General features: G+C 37.6%; 1 protein-coding gene across 7 annotated transcripts in view; it reads left to right on the top strand.

The window, feature by feature from the left end:
* The window catches only part of COL19A1 (collagen type XIX alpha 1 chain), a 186569-nt gene that overhangs the window by 110220 nt on the left and 63121 nt on the right, over positions 1-13228 (top strand). For all 7 annotated transcript variants that reach the window (XM_033512990.1, XM_033512991.1, XM_033512992.1 and 4 more), the window contains one exon: positions 9887-9940. In XM_033512990.1, coding sequence (XP_033368881.1) covers positions 9887-9940 — 54 coding nt within the window. The remainder of the gene's footprint in view (positions 1-9886; positions 9941-13228) is intronic.

Raw genomic sequence — 13228 nt, 5'->3', positions numbered from 1 at the left:
TCTCTTTGTGGATGTGGCTGGTTTATGCAGGAGAGCAAACTTCACGAACAATGGCTACAAAATGATCTTCAGACTTACATATCTTGTTTCCTTTGCAGAGTACTTAAGAGGGAGGAACTGAGTTTTAAGATCAAGTGAAGGCATCTGTTTTCAGTTTTGCATGGTTTACTACCAAGCTTCTTCTACACAAATGAAACTTCACAGAATTTTCAGTATCTCTACAAAAAATCTTACAAGATATTCAATAATTCATGATATGTTGTCCATCCTTAATTAGACTGTTACTCTGAAGGCAAAAGTAATTGTCATGGCAGAAGACATCATAACCTGGTTACATCACAACCTGGCCACATTCAAAGAGTGCACAGTGAACTTGTTTCTGATTGTTCAGTCAACCTGAGACTTATACAATGCTCATTTAAAGGGTTGTCATAATGTCGTCAGTGAATGTAGTTAAATTTTGTGTGAGTATGTAGTGCCCTTGTGTTTCTCCTTTTGCCAAGATACCCACTGCCACTCACCACTCACATTTGTTGTTTTCCTGTGGGCTCAAGGAGTCTTCAAATATTTGCTCTTTTTAAAAAGTCTAGTGTTTCTTTTTGCTCTACAAGTAGTGACTTCATGTAACATTTTTTAAGGCTTTTGATCCTTAATGATTTGTGTTAGACATGAGACCTTACTCAACAGGAGCTTTGGGTTTTATTTCTGGTCACTGAAAGAAATGGGCCAGTAGAAACAGCTACTCATTCCTTTTCCCTCATTCCTGCATGAGAAATACTAGACTACTCTGTGGGCAGGCACTATGTTCAAACATAACTTTTTCAGTGCCCATCATGTTGTCTTCAGGCATGTTACTGCTGCAGCAACTTGATACTATTATACAACTGCTCAGAATGACATCAGGGGCTTCAGAAGGTAATTACACATTACTCAGAAAAGTCCCTGGTCCAATATTACCAACCCACAAGCAACAGTGAGATTGGGTACTAACCTAGCATTACATGGAATTTAAGCCACAGTGGACTCCTGCGCCATCTTCCTGGATTTCTGTGTTATGCAGAACTATTATTTTTCTCAGTAATCCTGTACTTTCTAGGTAAGCTAATCTTTTGCAGAAGTCCATTTTTCACTTCAAATAACATCAAGAACAGGCTCTTTGCAAGTCTCCTTAAATTCTTTCTTCCAGCGTTTCTTGTCAATCACACATTTCAAGATATGTGTTTTATTTTACACTGGGTCTGTAGCTAATACTCCATTAGCCCCCAGCAAATGAGTATCTTAATGTCTTCTTTGTATTGAAGGGGTATTTAGAGGTTTTTCTCTATAATCAAATCACCATTCCATTAATTTCTGAAAAAATTCAAGTAAGGGCTTTCAGCTCCCATGCAAATAATTTTCTGAAGTCTTATAATAATTTTGCTGTGTTGCTGTGTACTCTTAAAAATTTCTACTACCTGTAGTTTACAGGCTGCATGGAGCTTTCCAGACTCTATTTACTATGTTAAATTCAATATTTATATTTCAAAAATAAAATTCCAAATGTTTTGTAAAGTAATGCTTCATTTCAGTTGGATATCCTTGTAGAAGAAATTTTCCCTAAACTTGGTCCTTTTTTTATAAATACTGTTTTTTTCTGAAAATGATTCAATTTTTAAAATATAATACTTCAGTGAATTCCAAAAATTTTCTTAATGCAAAAGATCAAGGCAATTTTATTAGACAGCTATACTGTGAAATCTAGACGGGGTGATTTTGCATTCTCAGCTGGCCTCTAGAAGAGCCAGACCCAGCATGCAGCTGAAATACACAGCAATTTGTGCAGCAGCTTCTGCTTCTTTCCAATCCTCTCAATACCTTCTTGAGCTTCTAGGCACTTTGTGTGAGATTTGGGCACTTTTGGGAAGGTTCTGAGGACACTGAGGATGCCTGTTGCTTCCAGGTGAGGAGAAGGTAAGGGCAGCTCTGACAGCTCCTGGCAAACTCTGCCACAGCAGCGAGGTCAGGCTCCTCCTGGCCCGTGCCAGGATGAGGACTCTGTAGGAGCAGTTTTTATAGCCCTGGCAGAACAACCAGTAGAGGCAGCAGGTGGCACAGCAATTCATGCAGGAGGGCACAAAGAAGCCAGAAAACCTTCTCTGTCCACCATGCACATACTCAGAGATGGTGGCCACAAGGCACAGGACCCAAATACTACTGAAGGAGCACTGACAGCTGTTTGCTGTCAGACTTTTACACCCAGATGGAGGATACAGCTGTCTAAGTCCATAGGGCATCACACATTGCAATCCTCTCTTGATTATTTTGAATGGTCATGGTGACCAGGAGAGACTCATGAAGACTGGAAAAGACAAATATCACTTCTGTCTTCACAAAGGAAGGTGCAGGGAACTACAGGCCAAGAGGCTTCAGCTCAATCGCTGGCAATGGGAAAGAGGAAATCTTCTTGGAAACCATTTCCAAACACATGGAGGACAAGAAGATGATTGGGATAGTCTGCATGGATTTATGAAAGAAAGATTTTGCTTGACCAAATACATTGCTTTCTACTATGTGTCTGGCTAGGTGGATGAGAGGTGAGCAGCGGATGCCAACCTCGGCTTTAGCAAAGCCTTTGACATTATCTCCCATTATCTTCATAGACAAGCTGACAAAATCCAGGCTAGATGAATGGATGGTAAAATGGATTAAAAACCATCTGAAAAACAAGAAATTTTTCATTAGTGGCACAGTGTCCATTTGGAGACAAGTCGTGAGTCATCCTGGGGTTGCTGCTGGAGCCAGTACAGTCCAGAGTCCCTATTAACAGCCTGAACAACAGGGCAGAATGCAGTAGAGAACTCGGGCAGAAGAAATCACATGAAGTTCAACATCAGCAAATGCAAAATTCAGCATCTAGGGAGGAATAACTTCAGGTATGAGCATACATTGGAAACAAACTATCTGGAGGAAAGCTTTGTGTAGAATTGTCTGGACAATAAGCAGGCCATGAGCCAGCAGCTCATCCTTGTGGCACAAAACAGGCCGCAATATCCTGGCCTGCATTTGAAAGAGCACTGCCAGCAGGTCAGGGGGAGATATCCTTCCCCTTTGCTCAGCACTGCTGAGACCACCTCAGGAAAGATACAGACTTCCTCAGGGGCATCAAAGTGCAGCTGGAGAAACTTCTGTGAGAGTCTGAGAGCTGGGACTCTTCAGCCAGGAGAAGGCCCAGTGGGAATCTTATCAGTGTGTAAATATCTGATGTGAGTGTATAAAGAAGAGGGAGACACATTCTCCTCAGTAGTAGCTGGTGACAGGACAAGAGGCAATGGGTAGGAAATATTTAAAAAAAAAAAAAAAAAAAACCCAAAAAAAAAGTCCCAAAGAAACCAAAACAAATAGTGATTCAGGTTGCCCAGAGAAGCTGTGGAGCCTCCATCTGTGGAGATATTCAAAATCTGAGTAGACACAGTCCTGGACAATTGATCCTGCATGAGGACAGGTATTATACTAAGTGATCTCTAGTATAGTGTAGCTCTTATACTAGTTTCCTCCAACCCAGTCAATTCTGTGGTTTTTATTTGACTAGCTCTTATTCTCAACATGGCTGCCAAAAATTTCATTTTTATGGATTAAGAAAAAAAAAATAAATTAAGTCTTTTATAAGTCTTTTATATGTATTTAAACGGATTATTTCTCCATCATGGTGGTTTCCCTGGTTCCAATGGTGAATTGGGTTCAAGCATTTAAAAATCTTTCTACAATACCACAGCCATATCCTTGACTCTATATTCCTTGGGATGTTGCAGGTGTCCTAAAGTAAATATTTTTGAAAGAACTTCCTTATTTCCAATAGTTGTGTTTATAATACCAAATACTTCACTTAAGAGGAAGTTATTTTAGCACTATCTTAATAATAAATTAAACACCTCATAAAACTGAGAATCTGTTGTCATATCTAGTATTTCAACATTGATTTCTCTAAAATTACATGTTTGGAGGAACCCTGTGGAACTGCAATATTTGCCTTATGTTAATAATGAGTTTACTCTCTGAGATTACAAGTTTTTCTAATCAAGCATGAATAAAATTAGTTTAACAGAGTGGAAAATCTTCATAAATAAATGGATGGAGAGCTGTTAGATTTTCTTAACATAATTATTTAAAGTGGCAACAAACTTAATTTAAATTCAGATTGCATTTATCTGATTTGTAGAACTTAAATATTTCTTTGACATAATTTGTTTTCTAGTTCAGTGAGTTAATGTTGTACTTGAACAATTATAAAACAAACCTTACAGAACAATGATAATGTCATCACAGGTCAGCCTCCTGGCACAATGCAAAACATTTTAAACATTTTCTTCACAGCTAAATCTCTGGAGTTTTGGAATCTCTTTTTATCTTCTCATTCCTTCTTGACTTTGATGTAAGTTGTTTTTAAATGTTCAAAGCTCCAATCTGATTTCATCTTTAAGTTAGAGTTCTGTATGTTCCTTCACTTCAACATTTAACAGTCCAAAAATGCTTAATGTAAAACAGTTTTTCTCTCAGAATGTCTCTACCTTGAAGTACATATCCAGTAAATTAGGATATAGCTTAAAAATATTTCTTTCTCCCACTTTGGCATTTAAAAATAGAATGACGAGGTTGTAATTTAGGATACTAAAGGCAGATTTACCAATTAGAAAAATTCTCGTTTTTCTCTTCTTAATTTCCATTGTAGAAATTAAAATCTAACTTTTAATGGAATTGCAGAGATGGTTTAACTTTTAAGAGGCTCATTTGGAATTTCAGACTCTCTTCCAAATACTATAAATAATAATATTTATTTTAGTGTCTTTTAGCCAAAGGTATGGAAACATGAGAGAATAAGAAATTATATCTCAAAATTAAGGTATAAACTATCTAAATACAGTTGAAAATATTTCTTTGAATTTGAAACAAAATTGAGCTTTTATGGATACACTTGAAAAAACTGTGTTGGATTTTGTCTAGCGATTTGTTGGCAAAAGAGGCCATGGCATTCAATTTCTTGGCATTGCTATGCCTGTTTTAGGACCTTTTTTTGTTTGTTAAATTAATTTCAATTTTATCTAGTCTGGCTAGGCATTCCCTTTGAGCATTTTATTAATATCACAATTAAGAAACTAGAGATTTTGTAAATCATTCCTAAAATTATTTTGGGGACCCAAGATTGAGTGCAGGAATGCTTCTGCATTAGTGAGGAGCTCCCTACTGACTTTGCTCCCAATGCAGGGGATTAGGTGTGCTCTATTCTTCTGTGAGCTGTGTTTCTGTGAAAGGTTTTAGTGGAGTATGATGAACAGACTTGCACTTGATTTCTGCAAACGGCTTAATTTCTTGCCTTCTGGCCTTATTTCCTGTGATTTTGTTCAGGTTTAACATCTAATAATAAGAGGTTAATTTGTAATATACTGGTTACCATAATATGTCCTCAAGGCCAAAGTTAATAGGACGGAAGAAGGGATTGCACATTCAAATCCTAACACTGTATTACTGAAGTTAACAAGGTTTCATTGTCTGCAACTTAGATTTTCAATTTAGGGGAGAGAATATCCCAGCTCTTGCTGTAATCTGGGTTAGTGTAGGCACTGGAACTTGTCTGGCTGCTTGGTGACAGCTTTGGGCATCTGGAGGAACAGTTTTTAACTGCACAGAGCTCCACCCATTTGGCTGTGTTTAGGTCCCCAAGGTGTTGACGGGCATCTGTGGGTTGGGCACCCACCCACCTCCTGTTTTTGGTAATATCTGTGCCTTTTTCAGTCTGGTTTTTAGGATTAATCAAGAGAATCATAGTTTAGTTTGGCAAACAAATTACATAAACCTCATTAATTTTGCATAACAACTATAATAGTTAAGACTTTAAAGCCCAGATTTTTACTTTCTCTGGAACTAGTTCTTGTTTTGAAATGTGATGATGTGTTTCAAGAACCACTAATTATCACTTTCCCTTGAAAATTCACATGGGTTTATTCTAAGAACTTTTGCCTTCATATTCGAGCATAGAGTCTTTAAATTATTAAATCCATAAATCATGTAATGTTCCTACATAACTGCTTGATTTTATCCTTAAATAATCCACAGCTTATTTTTGAACACTAGGATTAGAGATCTTACTCTAAAGTTTAGAGAGATATGAATATATGGATATGGCATGATACAGCAGGGAGTTACAATACAGATTTTGAATTCTTGGGCTGTGTGCTGGACCTGCAGCAGCACCCAGGGGCAGCAGTCAGAACCAGAGCACAAAGCCTATGGAGGGATGGCCAGAGCCTCTCTTCTGAACAGCTTTCCATCTCATGTCAGGCAAAGCTCATCAAGTCATTTCAACTCACAGAAGGGGTGAAGGAAGAGAGGAATACAGAATGCAGCTGACCACATACTTCTGCTAGGCACTCAGCTGAGTTTCCTGAAGCATATAATCTCTCATTTACTTTATTTTTGGTATTTTTACTTTTTTTTGCCCCTAACCAAGCAGTTGTTATTTGAATGATTTGTCATTTGAATGATCTAGCTGAAGCCTGTCCTTAGGGAAAGAGGAAAGTAGCCTGCTGTACAAATTAGTTGAGGGCTGGCATTTCAGGAGTCAAGGGGACAGCATACAATATCAGTAACATTTAGAAAACTTCTGATCATTTTGATTGGCAGCAAAAATATAAGCACTAGAGGGAATAACCAGCAACAGTTTTGGTCTTCTTCAGGTATTCCAAGTAGCATTAGACAACTTGTTGACACCACGTATCATTTTTAAGAGAATGTAGGTGGTATTGAATGTTTTATTCAGCTAAAGGAACAATGTGATGCCTAGTGCATTTATTTATATTTTGAGTGGTTTTATAACCTCAATATTTGCTCCATGATCTAAGCTAAATAAAGGTAACAGGCCTCCTGTGTGGGCTGTCAGCCCAGTGCACAGCAGAGTGGCACTAAATACGGCTCTCATGGGGCTACCAAGACCCACGGCTGAGCAGGAGCTGGGTACTGTGGCTCTCTGCTTAGCCCACTCTATAAACCAGAGAGGGCACTGAGATGTTTTTCACTTCTTTCTTGCCAGAAGGATGACTCAAAATCAAAATGTAAATATTTAGTCATGGTCTGGCTCATGGTCTGCTCAAGGCAACATCATAACGGGCTTGTCAAAAACATTCTTCTAATTGTTTTAATTACCCTAAACAAAAATATGAACTTTTTTTTTTTCTTACACTGTTACTATAGTATATATTTTATTTTTTCCCCTGCTGATGCTGACAAGTCATAGAGAAGCAGGAGTGCTGACAAGTAGGTGGAGCTTTGAGTATTCCTAACATTGAAGTCTCTGTACCTGAAAGGCATTGCTGAAAGGTAGTGGCCTTTCATACATTTCTGTACTAAATTTAAAATACCAGTTTATGAAGGTGCTCGGGGGCAAAAAAAGAACTTTTATTACTCTATAAAAAGCTTATGCCTCATACTGATCTGTGTGGTTGTTTTACATGCAACATTGCATAATTGCTAATAATACAATGATGATTAAAAAGTGGGACAAATGTTTCTTCCATGTTTCATTGGGTATGTGTTCTAGTAATTAATAAGTGACAATTCTTTTTTTATAGCTGTTTTTTATTTTTTCAGAAAGTTCAAGTTTTGTCTTTGTTATGTCATAAATCACATTTTAGTTCATCTTGTAAACAGAGATAAAATTGCCTTCCCAACATATTCCATGTTTTCCTGTGTAATTAACACCTCGTTCACAGTTGTGTCTGCCAGTCAAAGCCCTGTCTTCTTCATCCTGACACTTCCTTGATACTTTGTTTAGACTGCTGTGACTTTAAGTGTCATCCTCAGGATACTTTAAATAAGTTCAAACAGGAAAAGGAAGGTGCTTCAAGAAGTCAACACTGTAGACCATTATAACTCAGAGGGACTATTTTAAAAGTATGGAGCAATATATCTTTGTTTATTACATTATTACCTCTCAGTCTGTTTTTTCTACTTTCTAAGGGAAGTTTACTGTTTCTTTTTCTTTTAAAAAAAAGTCAGGAAATATCAGTTTCCACCTGTAGAGTAGAGTAGAGATGAGATGAGTCCAAAAGTATAGGTGTATCTAGCTGCAGTCCCCTTTGCTTGTGCACACGTGCCTTTCCTGGTGCTGTGCCCTGTCAGGCTTGCTCAGTGCACTTCATCAATGAGCTGACCACAGTCAAACCCTGGTCCCCCTTATCCCAGCTGAGATCCCAGCTCCAGCTGCTCCTGGGGCTGCAGGGACAGTGTTACCAGCACAGCAGCAGTAGGGGCCACTAGAGCCTTGAGCCCAGTCTGGGCACATAGTCCTGTATTTTGGTTCTGAAAATTTACCCTTAGCTGGCCCAGTCAGAGCCCTGCATGTGCAAGTACTGGTGGGATTAAACAGCTCAGCACATAATATATGTCTCAGCTAGTTAAGACCCAGGAATTTGGCACTCCAAATATGCTGAGGTGGTTTTGTTTCACGCTGCCCTTAAAACACTCTGACTGACTGAGGATGTTCATGAATCCGTGGTGGCAGTGTACAAGTTGTGTGGCACAACCCAATGGCTGGAACACATCCACAAAGTCTTTGTTCTGTTTCTTCTTCAGCTTGGAGGCTTTGAGATACCCACCTCTCTCGGGAGAGTCCCTGGCTTCTAGGCAAGAGGTTGCTCTGGAGAGCTGCAAGGTGTGAGGGAGAGGGATTTTCCACCCTTGCTGTCCTCCCCTCAGCATAGATCAAGATTAATGAAAAGCAGAGCATGACAGGGTTTTCCTACAGATCAGCGCTCTTACCTGGAAATAGCAAAAATGGATTTCATTTTCTATTCCTAGAATACTTCTGCAGTCTATGTGACACTGTTATTTAATAAACTACAGAAGCAGGCTTAGAAGTAGGGAGCACAGCTTACAGAAATATCCCTATGTGTTAATTGTGAGCTGTCAGCCAGAATTTTCATTTTTTCACTTTTTAAGCCAAGACTTCAGCAGGACACCCCCCCTTAATGCTTTAACATTAATTTACATTTGCCATATGCAAGGGAAAAGTTTACTCTTAATGGATATCATATTTTTTTTATTTGCCCTTTGTACCTAGATATTAGTTATCAGCTGTGTTTATAAAAAATATGTATCAGATTTCAGCTTGACAATAAAGATGTTAATTCCTGTAAATTACTTCAATTTTTATGTTGATCTTCCTAAAAAAAAAAACCATATGTGAAAACAGTTGCTCATACAAACTCTGTACTAAAAAATTGTAGTAGTTACATATGCATGTGTTTTTAGAAACTGAGTTGAAAGTCTCCCTTAAGTAGACTTTTATGGACTTTACATTTTAATGCAAATGATCTTGCATGTGCATTATATATACACAGATGGTAGTAATTTCACAAAGAAGGTGAATTGTTTTTGCAAATAAATCTTTGGCTTTTGTGCTCATTATCACGTCCCAAAGAAGAAGGGTATGTGTGTTTGTTAATTGGAGTATCCTGCACATGTGTACTGACTGTGCAAGTCAGACTGCTGCAGCACAGTTTAACATCCCAAGCTCCAGCGTATTCATACAAATATAACTTTTTTACACCTCATCAAGATACTTTGTAAATAATAATAAACCTCTTAAAGTGCACTCATATTTGAGAGAAAGCTTTAAAATGTGACATTGTTACCAGGATGGGGATAAAAATATAGTTTGTTATAACTATTAAAAGCAATCCTAGAACTACTCAGATAGTATTGCAGTGACTGATACAGAGTACTGATTTTGAATGGGTTTTGATTTTTATTTTTTTTTTGCTAATATGTACGACAATAAATCTTTTCTTAAAATTCTTATTCCAAATCAGTTCCTAACCGCAGCATTTATAAATGTCTGTTGTAATTTTTTTTCCAGGGGAGACGAGGCAAACCAGGCCTCCCAGGAAAACCAGGGCCACCAGGACCTCCTGTGAGTAACTAACAAGGGGAATGGGAAATTTTCACTCTGTCCTCGGACATTATTAACTCTTTTATAGCAGGTTACTGGATCATAGTTGAAAATAATTGATCTGTGTATCTGCTGTATCAAACATCTACTACTGGTAGCCTTTTGTTGCAGCAAAAATTAAAGAACTGGATCCACAAGTAGGAGGGACTAAACAGGAGGGAAAGAACAAAATGGAAACTTCAGCAGAGGAAGCAGAAATTGACATTTCAAAGAAAGACTGGTCATGTATGCTAGCTGTGAATACTGTGCTTTAATTCCTTTTGCAAAATGTGTGATGCTCTGTAGAAGAAGGGATAATTTCTGTCTCAGAGGGGTAATTTGAAAGATGAAGGACTGTGTGAAGCATGTGCCAACTGTCTGAATGATGGGGAGGATTATACCCAGCACTGGAATGAGCACTCAGCTGTAGTTCAGATGAGTTGACTGAAGAATTAAAAAGATTAAGAAATACATGACTTTATGAAAGGATTTGTAATATGAAGAACTAAAGGGTTTAGCTCAGATCTAAGAGGTTTGGGATTTTTTTTTCCCTCTCTATTTTTTAAAAAAATATAAAGGATTTAAAATTCAAGTCAGGCATGAATGTATATTAGTCTTCAATGAAAGCAGCCTTTTTTTGGTAGAGGAAGACACAGTCAAATTTGTAAAACTCTATATTATATTGTAAAAATGCTATTATGTGCAAATACAAAGCAGCTATTTGTGGATTAAGTAAACATCTGCCGCTTTACATTCCTATATAAAACAAAAAAAATTATAATCCCTTCTTTTGCTTACCTGGCTAGTGATAAAGGTTGGTGTTTTATGCATCTGAACATTTGATTCATATGTTTCAACTTGGTCTTATATGTAGAGAAGAGAATAACGCACTGCTGCATGGGATACAATGAATAAAATTAAACAGATGTCATCTACCCTCATCCAAACCAAAAACTGCATAGATTTCATAAATAATTTTTTCTTGAAAAATGTGTTCTGAAAGAGGCATTTATGATTGAATTCATTTATCCTGCATAAACCAAGAGTTAAAAATCCCTCCCTTTCACTTTTTTCCCCTGCACAGTCATATTGAAGCCTTGCTTGTTTGAGTCGTTTGCACAGTCCTAATGCTAAAATGGTATTGCAGATTGCAGGAGAGAAAACAGGAAAGGAGTGATGCATAATCTTTCTAATACAAGTGCCAAATATAACCTTTAAAGGATAAAAAAGCAAACCATAGCAGAGGTCAATGTTAGACCTAATCTACTTAGCTTTTTGTGAGCTAATGAAAAGCTGTTTCTGTGTTACAGATTTCTGCCATCCTAGATTTGCTGGCAGGTCAGGCTTGTGAAGATGTATGATCCTTGACAGATATACCAGAAATCTTGAGTGGAAGCTAAATTGTGCTTCTATTACTGAGACGTATCTCAGATTTTCTTACAGCAAGTGGAAAGATCAACTTTGTCAGCATGGCAACGTCACTGCAAGGAACTCTGTATTGGGTTCTGTAGCCTAGTACTACATACAGAAAAGCATTCCTTAAACAGCCATGGCTTAAATATTGGTTTAAAGTATTTGTTTTTGCTATAATAACTCTTCTGATGCACTTCTCTTTGGATACGGCTATACCACCATCTTGTGTTCCTCTTCCAAGCCAGAACAGAACACGGAGGAAAGGCATACTCTAAAAGCAGTAATGCCTGCTAACATGCATTGGCAGGATCCCTGTATTTCAAGTGCCACAGCTTGTATGCACCAAAAAAAAATCTTTAGCAGGATCTATCATTCTCCCTCTCTTTTTCAAGGCTCAAACCATATTCTGTTTTTCTGTGTTTCCAGTTACCTTTCTCAGTTACCTGCAGATTGGTTGCTCCATAAGTTTGGCATATACTGGGTACAAAGTGGTTAAAAGATTGACTGAATATGTAAAAATTAGATTCTCCAGTATAAAAAGTTTGGGGTTTGGCTGATGTTTCAAAAAAATATGAGATTTGTTTTTGAGAAAAAGGAGATTCAGTCATTTATTTTTAGGGTAGCTACAGTATGCAGTCTTGTTGTAATGCAGTTAGGAAAAATGGTATGACCCAAAAAATGTACCCCCGAAAATGTAGACTTGTAAGTTCTTTCCCTTATCTTGTTCTCCCCAGTTCCCCTTATTGGTTGTGTAAATCCCCCACACCCCTTTCCTGGTCCTGAAAAAGGAGTGCTTATCGATACCTCTTCCTCTTTCCCTCCTGCAACTTCACCCCAAAAGATCCCAAGAAATAAAGCTGTGACTGCCATCTCAGCAAAGGGAAAGAGCCTCGTTTTTAGGGTCTTCTTTGGAAGCAAATCCACCTCCCCTGCCTCCCTGGTCACTGCGGGGTGGACAGTGGTAGCAGAGAGGCAGGGGACATAGTAATAATAGCACAGTCTGTGTTTGAAATTAATTAATTTACCTAATTTATTTATCAATTTATGCCATGATGTATTTAATTTAGAAATTAGAACAGTCAAGTGCTAGGTACTGACAATAAAGAAAACAAAAAGAAAACACAAGAACTGTGAGAAGGAAATACAATACTTATAATATTTATTATAAAGGGCAGTCCTAATAACAATGTGTGCACATAGGGATTTGTAGGGAAAAGACTGGGGTAAAATCAAAGAAAACTGGAAAGTTACAAAAATTCCAGTCAGCATACATGCTGTGCTTTCATGTGACAGGAATGTAAAAGCACCTGCTAGCAGTCAAAAATCTACTTGTCGTATGGCAGCATTTAAAATTTTTCTAACCTTCTCTCAATATCTCATCTTCTTTCTTTTTTTTCCTAACGTAATTTCTGGGGATTTTTTTTCAGTAAAATTAATGCTTGGTGTGAGTTTCTAGTCCCTTAACATCATCTGCATAGCTTTGGTTAAAAACCTGTATCACTGTCAGAAACATAGATTGATTGGCATCTGGTAATGAGGCTACTCAGTTAAAGTGAAACAAGCAAGTTAAAGTGGGATTTTCTATGAAATTTCTTCCAGATATCCTTTATTTTGTGTCATTTTTTCCTTATTCTTTCTTTTATTTTTTTTTTTTCTCTTTGAAGCAAATTCTGTGCTCACAAAAGGCAAGGAGACAATGAGGATTTTTATTGATCAGCTATTTTTGTGAACCTATGGAATACATTCCTCTTTTGATTATTTGTTTAAAATCTATTACACATTATAGACTCTTAAGGTGTTCTTTGATTCCCTTCTGGTTCAGAATTCGTGGTATGCATCCTTGCTGTCTGATGTTGT

This window comes from Parus major, chromosome 3, assembly GCF_001522545.3.
Source record: "Parus major isolate Abel chromosome 3, Parus_major1.1, whole genome shotgun sequence".
Classification (NCBI taxonomy): Eukaryota; Metazoa; Chordata; class Aves; order Passeriformes; family Paridae; genus Parus; species Parus major.
This window is presented reverse-complemented; position numbering and strand designations above follow the sequence as displayed.